At 48.4% G+C, this 20,549-nt stretch overlaps 6 protein-coding genes across 6 annotated transcripts; 3 read left to right on the top strand and 3 right to left on the bottom strand.

Annotated features, from left to right (window-relative positions):
* Positions 1-2,267: 2,267 nt before the first annotated feature.
* Positions 2,268-3,952, bottom strand: K441DRAFT_623649 (nuclear mRNA splicing factor-associated protein). The gene is made up of 4 exons (XM_067646048.1): positions 3,764-3,952; positions 3,532-3,651; positions 2,778-3,467; positions 2,268-2,722 (listed from the first exon to the last, which is right to left on the bottom strand). Exons 1-4 carry the CDS (start codon positions 3,920-3,922, stop codon positions 2,525-2,527), a joined length of 1,167 nt encoding a protein of 388 aa, XP_067496551.1. The 5' UTR covers positions 3,923-3,952; the 3' UTR covers positions 2,268-2,524.
* A 318-nt stretch (positions 3,953-4,270) lies between these two features.
* Positions 4,271-6,854, bottom strand: K441DRAFT_649163 (ammonium transporter). The gene is made up of 6 exons (XM_067646927.1): positions 6,352-6,854; positions 6,230-6,294; positions 5,909-6,163; positions 5,182-5,856; positions 4,881-5,124; positions 4,271-4,831 (listed from the first exon to the last, which is right to left on the bottom strand). The coding sequence occupies exons 1-6, from the start codon at positions 6,466-6,468 to the stop codon at positions 4,682-4,684; spliced, it is 1,506 nt and encodes a 501-aa protein (XP_067496552.1). The 5' UTR covers positions 6,469-6,854; the 3' UTR covers positions 4,271-4,681.
* A 3,313-nt stretch (positions 6,855-10,167) lies between these two features.
* On the top strand, positions 10,168-14,400 carry K441DRAFT_596234 (MAP kinase; the record flags this gene model as incomplete). The annotated part of the gene is made up of 3 exons (XM_067645027.1): positions 10,168-12,053; positions 12,104-13,803; positions 13,856-14,400. The coding sequence occupies 3 exons, from the start codon at positions 10,168-10,170 to the stop codon at positions 14,398-14,400; spliced, it is 4,131 nt and encodes a 1,376-aa protein (XP_067496553.1).
* Positions 14,401-15,542: 1,142 nt separating this feature from the next.
* On the bottom strand, positions 15,543-16,733 carry K441DRAFT_596132 (FMN-linked oxidoreductase; the record flags this gene model as incomplete). Its single annotated transcript, XM_067645025.1, has 1 exon — positions 15,543-16,733. One exon carries the CDS (start codon positions 16,731-16,733, stop codon positions 15,543-15,545), a length of 1,191 nt encoding a protein of 396 aa, XP_067496554.1.
* Positions 16,734-17,085: 352 nt separating this feature from the next.
* K441DRAFT_671345 (uncharacterized protein) lies at positions 17,086-18,370 on the top strand. Its single transcript, XM_067650414.1, has 3 exons — positions 17,086-17,378; positions 17,431-17,508; positions 17,590-18,370. The coding sequence occupies exons 1-3, from the start codon at positions 17,188-17,190 to the stop codon at positions 18,140-18,142; spliced, it is 822 nt and encodes a 273-aa protein (XP_067496555.1). The 5' UTR covers positions 17,086-17,187; the 3' UTR covers positions 18,143-18,370.
* A 183-nt stretch (positions 18,371-18,553) lies between these two features.
* K441DRAFT_744120 (uncharacterized protein) lies at positions 18,554-20,041 on the top strand. The gene has a single exon (XM_067654417.1). It carries the CDS (start codon positions 18,870-18,872, stop codon positions 19,581-19,583), a length of 714 nt encoding a protein of 237 aa, XP_067496556.1. The 5' UTR covers positions 18,554-18,869; the 3' UTR covers positions 19,584-20,041.
* Positions 20,042-20,549: the final 508 nt, after the last annotated feature.

Consider the following 20,549-nt stretch of genomic DNA (forward strand, 5'->3'; position numbering starts at 1 on the left):
CTTTATACCACTAGACCTAAAATCCCTTAGCCTACTAGTATTTATAGACGCCTCCTTTACTAATAATAGGGACCTATTATTATAAATCGGCTTTATACTTGTACTTACGGACTATAATTAAGACGTAAATATCCTATACTAGTCCTTAATTAAATATAAATAAGTAACCCGCAGTGTACTAGCTTCTAAACTATACGTACTAGATTATAGCTTTAATATAGTAGCCGCAATTAAATTAACAATCTAAAAGATCCTATAGCTAAGGCGGTTACCCCTAGTGTTATATACCGATTTAAAGTCCCTCTATAACTACCTAGTTAAACTAGGTACAATATAAGAGAAGAGGCTTATAGTCGACCTAATGTGCCTATATTAGGCCTATAAACGACATAAGATTATAGAGGTTAAATGAATTAGCGGTGGAAATAACCTAGTAGACGCTATAACTAAGGTAAAGCTATATTAAGCCCTTAAAACCCTAATTAACACAAATAAGCTTAACCTAAAAGTTATAGAATAGGTAGAACGGGACTAACGGAGTACCTATAGTACGCCTACGGCCCGTTAAAAGGCTGTACGGCTTATTATACGGCCTATTCTACGGACTGTAAGCTATTAGGTAGAAAACGGTAGAAAGCTACAGTAGAACTTAGTGGACTTACATAACCTGCTAAATTCTATAGGGTAGTTAAACTAACCAATTACAATTTTCCATCCCTAGAATGGAAAATCGCTATTAGCTCGCTTAGCACTAGCGCCTTAGCGGCCCTTAAGGATCCGACTTATAACCTATTTGGAAAGCAGCCTAAACGGTACCTTAGGGGAGATTTCCTATATATTTTCTTTTGTGTTTTACGGTTCTATTAAAGCAATTACGGAGGCTGTACACAGGTGGTTTCATTTTTTAAGTACCGCCAGTGTATAATTATAGCACCTGCTGTACCAACCGCGTACGCGTTTACGCGTTCAGTGCACCAACCACTCGCTTACGCGTCTGGTGCACTTATAAAGCACTAACTAATCAGGGGGGAGGCGCATCAGTATATAGACCACGTAGTCTGCTTTATACAATTGACAGTCACCATCCAAACAAGCATACGATACTACATGTATTTCGTGCCCGTGGATACGACTCACTTGTGCTATTAAGTTAGTACGAACACTAGTGTTAGTCCAACCAGTATTGCATTGCGGTAGATAGTTTCCCGGCGTTCTTTTATGCTCTACTTTGGCTCCTTTCTCTCTCTTGCTGTTGTCTTTGCTGGCCTCTTACGCGTCTCCCTTCCTTCTCTATATGGGCCTGGGCCCTAAAGCAGCACCATTCTTCTTCTGCTTTCTTCACCTGTTTCTCCAATATGTCTTCCCTACTTTAGGGTTGTTGGTTTGTTCTCCTACGGGGCGCCCTAGGGTCCCTCCATAGTTTATTTAGGCGTGTCTTAATATACTTTGTGACATTAGAGTTGTGTTCATTTTGCGCCCTTTGCATTGCAGCGGCTTCAATATGTAGTTGTAGGGGGGGTCTAACAGTATATCGAACCAACTTTAATGAACACAATAACTGAAAAAGAATTTGTATATATAAACCAACTAAACCGGAACATAAATCGTTCCATCAGATACGCAGCTTAAGCTTAATGATTGCGGTTATTTTGCTATTGCAAATTTTATACCAGCTGAGATATAGGTCAATTCCAAGAAAAATAGGAGGCGATGAGAACACGAGCCGTCATATAAAAGCTACATTCGTACCTGGGAGTTTGATGTCAATGGGACAATGATTCAAGATTTCTGATTCTTGGCCCGCACCCCGCAAGATGGCTCACCGTACTGCATGTCGTATTGCACTCTCTAAATTGCCGTGCTTGCTAATCTAGGAGTGAGCACTGACCTAGCCATAGAGCTCATCTAGATGCTGTTGTTGCATTCCATTTGGACAGTTTGATATGAAGAAAAAATTGCCAGGCGATATCAACGCGCTTCCACCACACTTAGCTCACTCGAATGGCTGCTGCTCTACTTTTTTTTGTCAGCCTTATTTCGAGATGAACCAACAAAAAAAAAAACTGCAAGATAGTGCATAGTACAAACTTACCCTCAAGGAGACACGGCAAAGGAGCTTGGTGAGGAAATTGGAGAAATCGTTGGTTCGCGAAGAATCTCATTTTAAGATTCTGAATGTCTGGGGATTCGGCGATTTGGATTTTTATTAACCCTCCTTCCGGAACCTTTTCACGTATTTCATGTAATATTTAACTGTAATACACTGAGGATATACAACCGCTTCTTTGCATGAATGTTGTGCATTCTACTAGAGGAAAGGCCGTGGAGATCTTCACGGTGCCCTAGCTTAAATAGGATATATTGAGAGGACCTAAACACCTTCCTATGGGTTAAGAGCCCCAGCAATTTCACAAGAACGCTGGATCAATCGCTGGCTTGTTAATTAAGATGCCCAATACAATCGTGATCAGCTGTGAAGCCGGATCACCGCTTATCCACTGCCTATAGAATATATTCTGCCCGTTCAAGTAGCTTCGGCACCACCTTGTTCTTGCTCCAACCAGGCTCCAAACTCATCCAATCTCTTCTCCTCTTCATCACCCTCGTCGTCATCATAGTCAAACATACCTTTCTTCTTTTCGTTAGTTTTCTTAAATTTTTCCGTGCCATCGGCAACATATGCTTCTACCGTCCTTCCATCGAAGTGTCGGCCTGCCATAAGCTAAAAAATAAATTAGCTAACAGGAGGTCATTAAGGTTGGGATGTGGGCACTTACCCTGACACAGGCTTTCGCAGCTTCCGCATTGCCAAACCTCACGCTGGCAATCCCGTCTTTTTCTTTGTCAAATAATACGACATTGGTAACCTCCCCAAGCTTTGAACATTCGTCACGGATATCCTCTTTGATGTCGAGGATGGCCGCCGGATCCTCCTCTAATTCTTCTAAAGTGAACATGTGTTTCAGGATGACTACTTTATTGAACTTAGAACTAGTGTCCGGAAGTACAGTTGGGTCGTCTTCATCCCAGTCTGCAAGCTTGTTGTTCAGCTTCTGCAAGTTCTTGATGATCTTCTTCTTTTCCTTCGCACTGGTTTTCGTTGGCGCTTCTTGTTGCTTCTTGTAGGAGAAGTCCGCTTCCTTGACCCTCATTTTTCCGGCAGGCCCAGTCTCTCCAAATCTAAAGTCAGTGTCATCTAGCATTTGTATGGCTAAATTCACAGACTCCGGGCGGAAGTAGACAACAAGGGCATCGCCCTTAAAAGCGCCCTGTTCGTCTGTATAGAGCTTGATACGTGGTGCGCCTGTCTCCGTAGCTTCGGCGATCACACCACAGCGAGAGAATACAGAGGAGACGTCTTCGACAGTGGCATTAAGGGGAAGAGAGGTTATATAGATAGCCGTATTTTTGCGCTCGTCTTTGGGCTGTTCGTCTTTGCGGGATTTCTTCTGCTTGTTTCCAGCTGCCTAGTTCATTATGCAAAGGTCAGCTTCGGTTTGGAGCCGTAGCAAGTTGATCGGGGAGACTTACATCGCCAGCACCGTTAGCATGCTCTTTCTTGCGTTTCTTTAGCGCATGTGCTGGTTCTGCCTCGTCGACGCCAGCTACGGCGTACGCTTCTCTCTGCTGTTGTAACAGGGCTTCGTCCAGCTGTACGCCCGCCAACCATCAATGTAGTGGTTAGAATGCCGTTCCGCTCCAGGGTCACAATGTTGTACATTTGCGACTTGCATGCGATGTTTCAAGAGGGCACGAAGCGTACCGATGGAACCCATTTGTTCAGATCCTCGTCGAATTCCCATTCTGAGCCATCGTCGTCCTCTAGTATCCACTTCTTGTCGAGTTTGGAATATGAGACTCGAGGGTCACTTGCGAAGTCGTTTTGGGTCTGAGGAAAAGATATGCGATCCATGTCAGCCATGGTTGGGATATAGTCACTGTTGTGGTCGGTAGTAGAACGCGCTTTGTGAGGGATCTAAGGTAGCGGCACCGTCTACAATGCCTTGATGAGCTTGGCGAGCTTGGCGGACTGATGGCATCCGAGTGCCAGGATGCGAGCTGAAGATATTAGTTGCATTTAAGGGGTTGCACGCAATCGGTCCGTCCCTCAGTTCCCCCAAAAAGCAAAAGTCAAATATCTTTGGAGGTGTTAATTAAAGGTCTGTCACTAGATTAAAGGTCCATCATGCAACCCTATGGGCAATTTTATCAGTGGCCTTTAGATGTTCTAATGGCCTTTTCATCAAGAAGTCACTGCAAAGTATGCATTCTGTATATATTGGATCCATCGATAGCAAAGCGTTGGGCGATGCTGGGCGATGCTTGCTAGTGCATTCATTTCCGAATGGTCTAGCTACCGACATGCAGGGAGACTATTTAGCCCCTTTTTTCAAAGAAATTTTCTAAGTATAGGGAGCATGGCCAACCGCGGAGATGCGCCAAAAATACCAAAACAGGATCGTTGATCAACATGTAGTATAGTGTGCTCATAAGGAAAGTAGAAAAAACTAGCGAGGTCTTCTCCCTCAAGACCAGATACAGCAGCAGTTCAAATACTCAAATTGCCACATTAATAACGATTACCAATAGAGCACCCGACCCGTGCAGGTAAAACCCTCCAACACCCGTAAAATGGGGACAATAAAGTCCAGGAATATGAAGAGAAAAGAGATCCTTGCGCTCATGGAAGGAAATTTCCCGCGGAGTCAACGGAATCGTGATTCTTCTCACGGGGATCCATCATGCCATGGTGATGATCTCCGGAGGTGCGCGACATATCGTCTTCATCGTCGGTAGTCTTGACCTCGCGGGTGAGCTCAACATAGTCGTACTATCACTGGATTAGCTTGGAAAATGTAAGGGCTGGTATTGGAACTTACGGCAAATTCACCGATCTCGACATCGTCAATACCAAGGATCTCCTCCTCTTCGGTGGCACGCAGCTTCAGAACAGGGAGGAATTTTCCAATTCCGTCAATGCAACCCAAAATAATACAGGTTCCGGCAAAAGAATAGGCACCACCAGTGACAGAATCCGCAAGCTGGTAACCCATCTGGATCCAGTGTCGGTTCACCCAGCCACCATTGATGACTGTGTAGCCATCCAAATGCGCAATATAATCTCTGAGGTTGAATGGATTAGCTGTTGGTACACTTTCGGATTCTTTTGAGTTTACTTACGCTGCAAAGAAGCCAGTGCATATGTTGCCAACAAAGCCACCAACAGCATGGACAGCAAATATATCGAGAGCATCGTCGCAGCGGAGGAAGTACTTCAGTTTCGTGGCGTAATTGCATGCAACGCCACCGCACACACCGAAAACGACGGCAGCCCAGACAGGCACAAAGCCAGATCCAGGCGTGATGGCAACCAATCCAGCAACAACGCCGGAGCAGAAGCCCACAGTAGACCATTTTCGTTCTAGGCGGTAGTCAACAAGGCACCAGGTGATGCCTCCAACGCAAGCCGCAAGGTTGGTAACAACGGCAGCCATTACGGCACGGAGGTTAGCAGAAAGAGCCGAACCAGCGTTGAAACCAAACCATCCCACCCAGAGGAAGACAGTTCCGATGACAATGTGGGTGACGTTATGGGGGCGGTAGTTAAGTTCCTGCGTACCGTGGCCTCTTCTCTTTCCGAGCATGTACGAGTAAGCCAGCGCTGCGCAACCAGAAGAGATATGAACGGGAGTGCCTCCAGCAAAGTCAAGTCCACCCATTTTTGAGACCCAGCCTTTGGGGTTCCAGGTCCAGCAAGCAATTGGGTCATAGATAACCGTGGACCAGATGAACATGTAGATGATGCATGGTAGCATCCGGCCTCTCTCAGCAACGGCCCCGACAGCTAGAGCGACACTGAACACGAAGGGTTAGTAATGCTTCGAGGTCCATTATTAGCTTGACTTACGTGATGGCGGCGAACATGCCCTGATACACGGCAAAAAGCAGGTCCGGGATCCTCGGGCTTCCGACAGATGGCTGAGCAAGGACGTTCTTGAAACCAAAGTTATCGAGAGCGCCGATGAACTTCCCTGCCTTATGAGAGAAGGTTAAGGAATAGCCCCAGAAAAACCACTGGAAAGAAACGACTGCTGTGGCCATAACTGAGAGCCATAAGAGTGACAAGGCTGACTTTCGTCGCGCAAGACCAGAATAGAAGAAACTGCCCGATGAGTTAGTTGACTTAAAGGAAATTATGAATATTTAAAAAGATGAACTATTTACATACCCGACGCCCGGAATCATGAGCAAAACTAGTGCAGTGGAGGTTATCATCCAGGCAATATCGCCGGACTTGAGCGGCCCAGTCAGCACTAGAAATCAGTCGCAAGAACGCTGGAGAGTGCGTACATTGTAGAAAACATTGAGATCGTACAGTAGCGAGTCTCCGCCCGTAGGCATTGACGAGTTGTTGTACGGCTCTAGCGGAACATAGGGAAGTGCTGTTGGATCTGTGGACTCGGCCATGGCGGGTTATCGAAGGCTATTTCCAGCGTTGTAAATATAGGATAGCAGGGCGTGGGATGTGGATTCGCTTCGGTCGCGCTGTAGCTAAGGAGAGCGACCCTGCTACCGGGAGAAGTGTAGAGAGGTAGAAAAGAGGTTGTTGGAAGGAGTGGACGAAGTGGGAAGTGGGAGGAGCCGTGGTTTGGATAGACGTGACCAGCGGCTGAGCCCGAAGTTCACTTCCAGGGATCTCAGAAAATGTTTTCCTTGGCGTCGGCCTCCAATTCTCCTCTTGGGCCAGCCGAGAAGGCTGTGTGCGAGCTGAGGAAGAGATTCCGCACGCGACTGCAGCGCGAGGACTGGAGAAAGAAGCTGGTGTTTATACAGGGAGCATGTGCAAATGCAAGAAGCGGAGCCGATCCAGCATAAGGGGCCATCTCCATAATTTAAATGGTGATGCGAATTCCACAACGGGTCTTCCACAGGCCCGGGGCACCACCGCACTAGAAGCAGCGGCCAGGATTCCCTTCCAAGCCACTCAGTGGGGTGTCAGATACGTCCCGCGCTTCAGCCAATGCCGGCGTTGTTTGCCCGCTGTGTCACGCAAGGAGGCGCCAGGATTTTGGGGCGGGACTGGGCGGAAGGCTATGCTAGTCGAACCGCCCTCGCGGGATGATGACCGCGCTGCTTTTCTCTATCACACGCTGAGCTGCGTGCTGTCGTGACCGCTTGAGTGCAGGTAAGCTTCCGGAGCGCCTTGCCCGCCTTGCCAGCCCGAATAGGAGGCTCTCCAGCGGTCTATTTTCGGCCTGCGAGCGGCCTCGACCTGCGAACGGGCATTCCTTGATGCAAAGTGCTATCCGCCCGGCCCTATCATGAGTTTCCAAGATGACATTGTGTTTTCTGCAGAGACCCTTTTTCTTATCAGGCCCGCAATCTCCTAGGCGTGCCAAGGCTCCATCTCCCTAATAAGCTTTGCGGCCCTTGCTTCAGATGGAACCCTAGCGCTGATGCTGGCTCGAAGCAGCTAGGAGGGTGGGCGGCCGAGACCTTTGACCGTTCTCGCGCCTTCAAAACGCTCTTCTCGAAAGCTTCTTCGTCCTCGTTTTTGCCTTTCCCAAAGCTTGCGAGGCAGTCTGGTGGGCAACTGTACGGCTGTCTCAGCAGTCATTTGACTGCCTTTCCGGAAAAGTCCAAACCACCCGCGTCTGAGAGTGGGACGCCGCTGGAGATCCCCCATAACGCGGCTGGCCACCCCACATCCCGCCTCTTCGAAACGAAAGATCGATTTTTCACGGAATACTCCAACAGCATGCGTTTCTCAATCGGTGCCTGGCCTGTATCCCCCGCGAGCCTCCTGCAGGAAGGATACTAGCTCCGGCGTCCCCCCAGTGTGCGCGCAACACCACCCACCCTAATTTCGCTTTCTTGCACACTAGAGAACTTTAAGTTTAACTTTTACAATTAAGCTTAAAAATTCAGAGACTTTACCTTTCTTGCAAGTGCACAGCCCTTTTGTACACTGGATCACTTGAGGGGGGACCTTGCCTATGGCAAATGCTTTTTCTCTATCGAAGTGGGCCCTATTCTCATAGATTTTCCCCTGTTGACGATCTTAGAGAAATTGTCAAGGCTGGAATGCGCCTTTGCTCTCTTTATTTCTCTTCCTCTCTCTCAAAACTTCGTTTTCCAGTTCGCTGGGGTAAGCGAATTTATTTCGCGGAGATAGCTAGCCTTTCTCTTATTGGTGTTTGTGGAGAAAGTAAAGACAGGGCAGACGCAACTGCGAGCTGCCTTTCTAAGCAAGAGAACCAACGAAATCCCAGGGAATGCTGGTCCTTCAAGGCCTTTGCTGAGTCACACGACGTTTGGCCTCATGTATTGTACGTGCCTTGCAGTTCCACTGGCTGCACGATCGCTGAGGCCACTCCAGTCTTTCCCCGCAGTTTCTCACCTGCAGCTGCTGTTGGTGTTCTCGTAGCACGGTCTCGGCGCCGTTTGCACCGCCTTTGGGCCGGTTCAAAGATCCGTCTACCGGTCCATGCTATCCTGAGACATCATTTATTGAGACATGTACACCACCTTGGTGCATTCGGTTGAAAGCGCGTGTTGATCGCGCAGATCAAGCTTATGTGGATTCATACCCAAAAATACGTTAAAACAAGTCAAAATGGTCGTGCGTATTACTTTGGGGGTATGAAATTGCGCCGTTTGATCGCCAAGATCAGCACGCGCGTTCAACCGGATGCGCCAAGGTGTACAACACTGCTGACGCCATTCGCGTCTTAGCCTATATATAGCGTCATCTCATCCCTCGGGAAAAGCGTATGCTGATCACGCACTACTCCTCGCTGTATAATCTCCAACTTAATTTCCACGTTGAGAAAGGTCCATTGGCTTCGTCGCCATTCGAAGAGAAAGGGTCTTACCAATGAGCACGATCTGCAGATACTCACCGCCGGATGTGACAGGGCGCTGTAATTTATCAGGTGCTCGAAAATGCAAAACTTGCAAAGGTGGGAGCACAATGACATTTCACCAATCTGGGTATAGTTGTGTGTCGCATGGTTTAAGAAATGGTCTAGCTTTTCACACTATTGAACGCAGCAATGGTGCTTATTACTATCAGCGCACAAAAGCGTCGTTGTGTCCAGCTCGATCTCCACCGGCAAACTTGCGCGATTACATTCCACTCACTTTGTTAATTGTCAACTGTTAAATTTCATCGCTAACGTTTGTCCAATCCGAACGATCCTTCATACAGGACGCATATGAATTAATGGTACTCCTGGAACAGCGCGAAATGTTTATTTGGTATGCCTCGAAACATTCCTAGCACTCCAATCTCGACCAGTGGTTTGAAAGACACATGGCAACTCTTTGTGGTTGAAGCATGAGTCCGTTTTTCAACTCCGACGCAGATCTCTAAGTCGGTAATAGTTTCACGATTAGACACGGTAACAGGGATGTTTTCAGGGTGATCGTATCCGTAGTTCGGAGAACCCCAACGTGGAAGGAGGCAGAGAATGCATAATTGTGGTACATCAAATGCATCCTTCGTGCAAGCAGGGATTGTATCGAAGCATTGGATTTCAGATGTTGGAGAGGATACAAAGGCCCGACTGTAGATGGCTTGGTATTCTTAGTGCAAATTTTCATGCCTGAAAGCTCATTCAACATTGATTCCTCTATGGTGAAGACTCCTACGTGAACCTCCCGGATATTTGAAACTATAAAAACAGTGTGGAAGGGACGTTGGAAGCTTTCCATTTCATTGGCAGCGGAGATAATTTGCGAGCCACCATCCGCTGATCTCTTCTCTGGTAGCAAGGATGGATTAGAGCCACATTTTTACGGTGGTTATCAAGGCGAACATAAGTTCGTAGTTGGCAGGAATATCGCAGCCCTACTTTGACTCCTGGAATGATGAGAAATGGTATTGGTGGCGAAAGCACGCCCAGTGGCCATCACAAGGGCGGGAAACCAAGTTTTTAGTGAAGGGACTAGGGTGAGGTCCAAATAAGCAACACATTAACTCCTCCAAATCCATCTACTTTTCTAAACGTCTGTATGTGCTCCTTTATTTTCTGCTGAGCTTTCTCGCAACGCAGTTTCGACGTTCGCACCGCCACAGCTGTAACGTCAACGTACATTCCCGCATCGGCTGGCGCTCGCCGATCATACCTCGAGACGGGAGAGCGTGAAGCAAGCCTTGCCGTCATGAGCCGCGAGCCTCCTCCTCAAAACGTCCGCTTCACAGAAGTTGGCCATGCTCAAGTTCTGCTCGATAAACGCGTCGACATCAACAACCAGCCGATGATGGAGACGCCAGGTTTGCCGACAAACGACTCGTCGGGGACAGGCTCGTCTGGCGAGTCCGATCACGAGAGCCCTCTCGACTATGGCCAGCGACATGGCTCCCTCGACAGTAATGAAGGCGAATATCAGTTTGCACCCCCGGTGTCCACAACGCCCATTGACGATGTACCACCTATGAGTAATAGTGCAAACCACGGCTGGGCCTCAACCGGACAACCCCGACCGAGAGGAACGGGCTGCGTGGGCGGGCCAAATGGCACGTTTGAGAATCCTCCGCTACTACAGACAACCGGCATGAGCACCGGTCGAACGCAGAGACCGAGTGCGATCAGGACGCCCTCAAATGCGTACGCGCCTGCCCGGCGGCCAAACCAATTCTCCTTGAATACTTCCAGTCGACACCGCAATTCCTCCACGAACCGAAGCCGCCGAAACCCCAACGCAGAATATCGCGCGCAGGAGAAGGCATACGTTCAGCGAATACGCCAGGAGGATGATCAGGATGATTTCTTCGATCTTCGTACACCTAGTTTGGGATACAGCACAGATTCTGAGACAGATGACGAGTCGCCATCAACCGCCGAGTGCGTTGATAATGACCCATATGACCAGGAGACACTATTATACTACGGGAATGATGATATGCAGCCCTCAGTGGAGGAGCTAAAGATCCCTGCGAATAGGGAGAGGCTGGAATGGCACTCGATGCTTGCGAGCGTTCTGACTGGAGATGTTGTGAAACAAGAAAAGAAGCGATTGATTGGTAGCAACGAGCAGCAGGGCGACAACTCCTTAAAAGCAGAGATATGGATGGGTGTTAGAGCAAAAGTCTGTGGGCGAATGCTACCAGCACAACGACGAATAATCGAAGATGGCCGATCACGCATGAAGGCAGTTATCGAGGGGATAATAGCCTTCGAAATCAAAGGAGAGGCCGAGGTTGGTAAGACTGCTGCCCAGCAAGTAGAAGAGGTGGTGAAGAAGATTGAGAAATGCGAAAGTCTCTACCCAACAAGACAGGCTATGGAAGCTGCTCAGCCACAAACCGCATCCCAGGCATATAAAGAGAGCTGTGATGCAGTCATATCATGGCACAACACCACTCAGCTCATTAACACTGAATTGGGAATCTTGAAAGCTTGGGTTGGAAATGATGAGCTTGATTTCTCGAAGCCGCGATCTAGATCAGGGAACGACCATCGCCTTACTGACGACTCGTCCTTTATTGACAGAATCCTCAAAGAAGACGGTCTGAAATCTCTACAAGGCAAAGACAATCTTCTCGTCGAACTCAATAAAGTCATCAACAAAGCTAAAGCAACTTTGATTGCAAACGCGGAAGGGTTTGCAGAACGACATCTTCCACCGTACATCGAAGAACTTCTCACTCTCATTAATTTCCCCTCCCGATTAGTGCAGGAGATTATTCGAATGCGTCTTTCGTATGCTAAGAAAATTAAGGATCCAGCGCAGCAGGGCATTATGATGGCAGAACAAATGATCTCTCAATTTCAGATTCTCCTCAACCTCGCCACCCGGATAAAAGAAGCATATACCATTGTTTCGCAACCAGAATCCGGTTGGGAGCCACCGCCCTGTATTGAAGAGAATTTTGACACGGTTGTCCTGGATGCTCTCAAATTTTACTTCAAGATGCTGAACTGGAAGCTCTCTGCCAATAAAAATACATTCAAGGAGGCTGAAATCCTTGAACAGGAGTGGGAATTTTCGAACAAGCTAGGAAGGCGGCTAGAAGGAGGAGATGTGGAGGTTGCGGAACAATTCAGGTGAGCTTGCTTAATAGAGGTTTGGAGGCAATGACTAATTGGCATCATAGTTCCCTCACCTCCAAGTCGCTCTCACGTCTAACAAGTCACTTCGAGAAGGAGCTGCAAAGACGGCCAGAAGAGGTCGCTGGAGCTGAAATGGATAAGCGATACAAGCAGATTCTGGACTCCGTCCGGGTCCGCCAACGAAAGCTTTTTCGCTTTTCAAGAATTTTGACACAACGGTTCGAAAATTCGACCGAGTATAACATCAATATCGACCCAGAACAACTCCACGACCTTTATGATGCTCTTATCCTCTCTGGTCATTTTCTCATTGAGACGCAAACCAGCGACAATTTCGGCATGTACATTCTTGCTTCGCCAGCATTGGAAGACAGGCCAAACGATATTCACTCCCTTCTCACAACCTGCTATCATGCTGAGGATAACCCGGAGGATCCAGCAAACCCGTATGTACTGATCTTAAAGCCTGAGAATCCAATGTATTGGCCGGGAAGGAAATTCGTCTCCGGTCTACGCCAACCTCATCTGGACTTAAAGACAAGCCGTCTCCGACTTGTAGCTGACGGATCGCAACAACGACTTGCAAACGCCAATGCAGCCTTTATGCAGGCTATTGGTATAGACCTGACGAAACTAATCGAGCAGCGGGCAAATCTTCCTCGTGTCAACCAAGAGCTGCAGAAGATCAAAAAGACGGCTTACAAGCTATCGAATACTATCATGGATAGCGTTGAGATTATCCGAAAGCAAACTGTTGGTCTGGAATGTCAAGAGCTTATTCAGACTTGCTTTGCTTTTGCCACCGAATTCGGGCAACGTTCGGTCTACTACATGGACCATAATCGACGGGCTTTGAACAACCTTAAGCTGACGAGGCTGGCACTGGACTGGGTTAGCTTCATATGCGACGATTGCGTAGCGTCGGATCGCAAGACTTTCCGATGGGCAGTCGTTGCATTGGAGTTCGCTATGATCATGACTCGTGGTCAGAATATCCTGTCAATCAGCGAGCAAGAATATGCCAAGCTACGAGCCAAAGTCGCCGGCTGCATGTCCTTACTCATTTCCCATTTCGATATCATGGGTGCAAGATCCACGATAGCAGCTCAAGCAGAAAAGCAGCGTATGGACGCTATGATTGGGAAGCTCAGGCTCGACGTTAGCCGATTGAAAGATGATGAAGAGTCTGTCCGTCTGGTGCAAGAGAATTGGCTTGAGCAGCTAACGGAGATCGATGAGTTCAGGAAGCAAAAGGAAGCTGAGAGGCAGGCATTGGGAAGAGTTTTGGAAGATTCCAATGAAGCTGATCGAGCCTTGACCTACCTTTCCTCTTCCGCCACGAATGTAACTTTGCGATGGCAGCAAGGCCAATTCGTTGGAGGAGGCACTTTTGGTTCTGTCTACGCTGCGATGAACTTGGATTCAGGACATTTAATGGCTGTCAAGGAAATCCGTCTTCAGGATCCCCAACTTATTCCAACGATTGTTGCACAGATTAGAGATGAGATGGGCGTCTTGCAAGTCTTGGACCATCCAAATATTGTGTCCTACTATGGCATCGAACCCCACAGAGATAAAGTGTATATCTTTATGGAATATTGTTCCGGTGGATCTCTGGCAGGTCTCTTGGAACACGGTAGGATCGAGGATGAGACAGTGATCATGGTGTATGCTCTGCAAATGTTGGAGGGTCTAGCATATCTTCACGAGAGTGGTGTCGTCCACCGAGACATCAAACCCGAGAGTAAGCGAAATCTTTAAGATGTTCCAAGCTCATGCTAACTATATTGTTACAGATATACTGCTAGATCATAACGGAGTCATAAAATTTGTAGACTTCGGAGCTGCTAAGGTCATCGCCAGACAAGGAAAGACTTTAGCTGCAGAGCACGCCGCAACCCGTCAAGGCCGTCAAAAATCCATGACAGGGACTCCAATGTACATGTCACCTGAAGTGATCCGAGGACAGAACCAAGGTCGTCATGGTGCAGTCGACATCTGGTCCCTGGGATGTGTTACCCTCGAGATGGCTACCGGAAGACGACCTTGGGCAAGCTTAGACAATGAATGGGCTATCATGTACAACATTGCTCAAGGCAATCCTCCACAGCTACCTACAAAGGACCAACTAAGCGAGTCGGGAATCGACTTTTTAAATAAGTGTTTTGAAAGAAACCCTTCGAAGAGGGCATCGGCAGTTGAATTGCTGCAGCACGAGTGGATCATGGCTCTTCGAGCTCAATTATCACTAGAGCCGCAAACGCCACAGACACCCAGCGATACATCGAGTAGTTCAGGTAGCACCCACAGTTCCCGACAAAATTCTGGCATCTACATGTAATTGTCTTTACTGTTCGCGTAGGCTAAACATTTCATCTTGTGACCGGTACAGGCTTATGGCAAGCTGGTCAAACCGTTCAGTTTCTTTCATTTTTCTCCAGACCATGCCATTTTTCTTCGAGAACAATCGTTTTTGGGAATGGAACATTTGGTCAGGCGTTTGCATTAGCGATGGAGTAGGGCATTTTGGCATAACGAAAGGATTATGATATCCAACTCTTGTAGTATTCTTCTATGTACAAAGCAACAATTGCTCCCGGCATACCAGAGGGTGCTTGTGTGGGTTTGGCATGTAGCGATATAACCGACTATCATTTTTGCCTAAGGGGTTTAAGCATGTTCCGAGACGTGACCTGTCCACCTGTGCCACAAAAAAGTACTTTAGAGACTTACAGGGCCTTCAAAATGGCTCACTAGACCTAATGCATAATCCTGAACTAACTTCTATAAACCTAGTTAGTTTGGTGGCATCTCGGTGCTGCTGCTAATCACTAGCTCAAAAAGCCTTCAGAATCAAATGCTCGTCTCAATGGCTACCAAAACTATTCCAATATATAATTTGAAAAGCCTTTATCCACACACACCTTCAAAATCAGCGCTTCATACAAGGGCTCCCGGGCACGTGTGACGATTTCCCCGCATTCGCAGTGGCGTGTAGTACCTTGAAGCCTGCAACAGAAATTTTCTTCTTGTGCAGGCGCTCACCCATAGACTTTTGGCGTCCTCTAACTCGGGCCGGAGGCGGCGAGGGAGTCGGACTGGGAGCTCTGGCCTTGATTTTGCCGGGAATTCAGCGTGGATTTTTGGAGGGGCACATCGACACCGCAGCTGGGGGAGAGTTTAAAATTTCGGAGAGGGGAAAGCTTTCTGACTTCTCTCACACCACTTCCTCCTTTTGCCATTGAGAGAATTTGCGCCCACCATACTATCAAAGGTCCTGAAACCCGTATTCATTTCGCGAAAACCCCCCAAAAATTTTTTTGGTGGATGCATCGGTCTAAAAGTTCCAATTGAAATTGATTCTTGCCTGAGTTTTCCGCGGGTATTCTCTACACCAAAACCTCCGCCTCACCCACTTTTGCCTGCCCATCGCGGCATCCCCAAGACCCTCCGATCCGATCCGATCCCATCCACCTAATCTCCTCACGCACGCCAAACCTCGCTCCCCCTCCGCCCCTTCCCCAACGCCTCCGCAATCTCCTCAAACACCCTTATCCCCTTCCTACCAAGCGCCGTCCCCACGCCCACCGCCGCGGCGCCGACAGCGCGCATGCGGCGAAAGCCCTCCGCATCCTCGACGCCGCCGACGCCGATTATCTGGATCGCCTCGAGTTCCGTGTGCCGGAACAGCTCGCCCTTGATCGTGTAGACGTTGCCCAGCGCGAGTGGGTGCAAGGGGGCGCCGGCCATGCCGCCGATGCCGGTGCCTGTGGCCGAGTTGAGCGTGCTGTGCAGGACCTCGCGCGGGAGCACGGCGCCGGAGGTGGAGGAGGAGGTGGTAGTAGTTAGGGTGGGCGAGGAGGGCGCTTCGAGGCGCGGGGAGAGGAGCAGCGCGGAGCCGAGGGTGTTGGTCGCGGTGATGAAGGAGACCGGGGTGGAGACAGTCGATGGTGACGCGACGGCGGAGGCGAGCAGCGCGTTAATGAGATTGTGGTATTGGTCGGCGTGGGTGTAGGGTGGTGTTTTGATGCCGATGAGGACTTGGGCGGCGGCGAGTTCCTGCTGCTGGGATGGCGGTTGAGAGAGGAGCTGGGTTGCGATTTCGGCTTTCAGTGCTATGAGGTATTCAGCGAGTCGGTCTGTGTGGTAGGCTAGCGGGGGTGTATTCGGGATGTTGGGGCAGGAGAGGTTGATTTCCATGGCGAGAGGCATGAGCACATTTTGCTGGTGTGCAGTGATGAGGCGGTAGCATTGCAGGACCTCGTCGATGCTGCCCGTGACGGAGATTATGAAAGGTTTAATAGTGGGTGAGGAGGGTAGGTTGGGAGAGGAGGTGGATGAGGCGAAGCTGCGTGCTTCTCGCGTTCTATCGGAGATGGTTTTTATAAATTTCAAATATTCCCCCAGCAGTATAGGACTATATCCGAGTGTATTCAGGCTTCCAGTCTGGTCCGCGCTAGCATTTGCGTTGTCGGGGGAAGCGTTGTGGGTGGTGGGATTGAAGAATGTGTATTGATGGATGTTGGGATCGTGTGGGAAGCCGTTGAGGAGTGATGTACGTGTTGTAACCGCTCCAGTGAACGGGCAGTTGTAAAGCTCCTGGAGCTCTTCAAGGGTGGTGCACCAGGGATTTGCAGAATTGAGGAGTGGTGGGTTGATCATGAGAGGCTTCATGACTGGTAATTAGTGTAACGAAAAGCGGGGCAATACTTAGTACTCTTTTCGTAGGAGCCGAGCGCGTGCGGGTTTATTTAGCTGCAGTTCGAAAGGTTAAGATAATATCATATCATCATGACGGGCTCCGATCACAACCGGTTGGGTGTGCTGGGGTCCTAGGCATATCAATGAATTGGACAGCGTGAGGAGGTGCATGGGGAGGTGCAGGCTTTCGTCTAAATGAGCAAAGAAAGCTGTTCTCGCAATGCGGCACGATATTGATGACTTGAAAGCATCTATTGCTTCAACTCGATGGATCGGTCTTCTCTCATAGAGACGGGCTGACTAGCTGTTGAACAACCCAAAACGCTGCTTATATAATCGAGTGACATCCGCTAGAAAGGCGGTCTGACTGAAGCTCATATGCATGAATTTCATAGCTTTTCAGTGATATTTTATCCAATTTTTCATTATGTCCGAAGACGCAAAGAAGGTCTTATCCTACCTTTTTTCTGCAATCCAGTCGAAAGATTCTCGCCACCATGCGAGGTATGGCAATTACCTCCGCAGGAACCCCGAACAGATTGAAAATGTCATCTTCAATTGTCTTCGGCCTGGAACGATGAACTTCTTAAAAACCGGAAATCTTTCCTCGATAGACTCGTTAGTGGTGAAGTAACCTCATGACTGATACTTAGGCGCTGACGGGGAGCAGGATTAAATCCATCGGAGGTGATACAAATTACCAGGGTCGAGGGGTGTATCTACACGCCATCGTCGGCCTTGACACACTGTACGAAAAACCGCTGTCATCTGGCCCGTATTTTTGAAAATCCTCAGTCCCCTTGAGAACTAACCAGGGGCCAAAATATAGTGTAAGAGTTTATGTCGGTCAAGCCTCGAACATCTCTTCCCGGATTAGAAAGGAACACTTGAATTTCAGGTACCGCCGCGACAACAAGTCCCTCCATTACTATGCTTTGCAACGAAGTTCCTACGACTCCTTTTGTGTTCTTGCCAAATTACCCAGCAGTTCTACCAAGCCAGGCATGGACCGACCTGACCTACTCCTGAATATCTTGGAGATGTGGTGCTGTCTCTTACTTCGGTCTTTACCCTCCCCAAGCCTAAGAGAATATCTTCCGCCAACGTACAAGCTTCCTCCACTGGGACCGCCAGAAAGCCTTAATATTGCTCTTCCTCTTGATCAAGGTACACCGCTTTATAGCCAAGGCATGAAACTAGATCTTAGCTACTCTAAAGATCCGCTTATCCTAGAGTATCTTGGCGACGCTGAAGAGCAGAAGTCAATTGAACTTATAACGGTTGTCGAGACCTCTGATAGAAAATTAGGCCCGTATTTGGTCGTTGGCCTTACAGTCGTGGCTGCAGTCATGATTTTCAGTTCTTGGCGGAGGAGGCCGTAACCTCCGGGGAATATTTTCTTCTAAAGATTATGAATTCTCTTCTATTCGTTTTCTTTCTCGTGAGTTAAACGTCCGTGCAAAATTAAAGAGAGTCTCACATCATCTTTAACTGTTTGTCTCCTTGAGAGGCTTTTCATTTAGTAACATGTACTTTATACAAGTTCCTACGGGCCTTCAAAGAGGCTAACCGAACCAAATACATGGCTGTAACCCGGCTATATACAGCACTAATAGCGTTGTTCCGAGTGATGGGTTATTTAGCTATTGCCATTGCATGTCCAATGTTCTAAACGCCCTCAAGGGCATATTTAGAGTCCCATTAGGATTGAAAAGAGTAAATGAGTCCCACGTTTTCCTCTTATTCTCCCTTCTCTTTACTGTATGTCAACATCCGGACGCGTGATCGCTAGAAATGGTTCAGCCAATAAATAGTCTTCCACAGAGGGGGAGGGGGGGAACTCGCGTCAATGCGTTCTACTGCAGACTCAGCCTTACGTCAACTTTCACGTGTGTTCTACCTAAGATGCCCAACCAACACAAAGCTCGTTCTTCAAAGCAAAAAAATTTAATAATGTGGCTCTTGCACACCTCCAAGCTCGCACTGTATCAATTCACAGATGCTAACATACCCCACTATGCAATTCTTCGCATACCTGGGGCGCAGAGATAACCTTCGACGATCTTAAAAAGCAGCGCCGGATGGGGAAGCCGCCTAAGGGGGCCAGATATGGTAAAATCATGGGATGTTGCGCCAAGGCACGTTCTGATGGCTTCGAGTATGTCTGGATTGACACCTGCTGCATCAACAAAGAACAGCAGCACCGAGCTATCTGAAGCCATTAATAGCATGTTCCGGTGGTACCAGGGCGCGGCGACGTGCTACGCTGTATTCGCAAGTTGCCAACAGTTCACGCGCGGCTGGACGCTTCAGGAACTAATTGCTCCTTCGACGGTTGAGTTCCCTGCATCAAATTCGGCCGAGATAGGGACGAGGACGAGTTTGCCGGATGAAATAGCGAAAATTATCGGCATCAGCCCCCGTATCCTGTGCAAAACTGGCCGGGTAGACGGGGCCAATATTGCACAGGGAATGTCCTGGGCAGCTCAGAGAGAAACAACCTGGTCAGAGGACAAAGCATATTGCTTGATGGGGCTGTTCAGAGTAAATATGCCAATGCTCTATAGAGGAGAAAAGGCCTTTGAGCGGCTGCAGCTGGAGATAATTAAAAAGTCACATGACCATTCCATATTTGCGTGGAGTTTGACACCGAAGAGGATGTTTTCGGCCTCCTATCTCCCAAACACACGCGGACTACTTTCGTACTCTCCTGCCGAATTTGGACATTGTGAGAAAATACTTGCAAGCACTGAAATGGTAACTGAGCCGTACTCTATGGCCAACTTAGGCTTATTTATCAAACTTCCTATTGTCGATCGGTAGTCCGTGCACCGATTATAAGAAAAGAAGGACTCGTGTAATGTCAGCGGTTAGGTTAAACCAATGAGAAAAGGCTAACCGGTTAAAATTCTTGACCAGTTTACTAAACCTTAAATTAGATCTTGCAAGTCATCGCGTACAATATCGTCAATTTTAACGATTTCTGTACCCCCCCTCCGGGACACTCTACCTTCGATCAACGCCATGCCTCCCTCATTGGTTTTAAAATGCTATATAAATTTTTATTATTAAGGCCTTTCGAAGCTCGCTGCTAAGACGGGGAAACTCATACTAATCTATATGAGGATTTCCGCCCAAGAGGCGTCACTAGTAAGACGCTAACCACCGGAATTGACGAGATGGTGTATACCATCAAATACGACTGGATTATTAGCAGCCTCATATGTTAATATTCGCAGGTCTACTTACCTCCTACACCACCAAACACAATGGGATTAGCAGCGGCAGCGCTTGCATAGACCCGCATCACCTAGGATGCTGTTGCTTTGCCGGTTAGCATGAATATGACTGCTCCATCAATCCCTGATGCCTTAGATCCTCCTCGCGAACAGTCAGTCTGGCAGTAGCCGCCTCTCAGCTGGCAGAGTCCAGCGTTATTTCTCGTGATGTTTCTCGCTAAGCTGTCGGGCACTCAGCTGCGCCGAGTGCCATTAAAGCGAAAACTTCAAGCAGGGGCACGATTAGCCTAAACATCCGTGTTGCTCAAATTCATTGAAAGGTGCTTGCTTGTTCTTGGTGTCATATCGTTGATGGCGCATGCAGGCCAAGGGTGGAGGAGTCAGCGTTGACCGCGCTGCTATAGGAAATATTAGGCGTTGGTTTTTCGGCGGTACGCTTAGAGAGTGTCATATATAGGGGTTATGCGGTTAGAGGCTTGCTCAGTCCCAGAACTTGCTCGTTAATCGTTGGTCAGTACGGCAGTGTAGGAGGGCGGGGGGTCTGCATCCG

Source organism: Cenococcum geophilum (assembly GCF_001692895.1).
Source record: "Cenococcum geophilum 1.58 unplaced genomic scaffold K441scaffold_97, whole genome shotgun sequence".
NCBI classification, from domain to species: domain Eukaryota; kingdom Fungi; phylum Ascomycota; class Dothideomycetes; order Gloniales; family Gloniaceae; genus Cenococcum; species Cenococcum geophilum.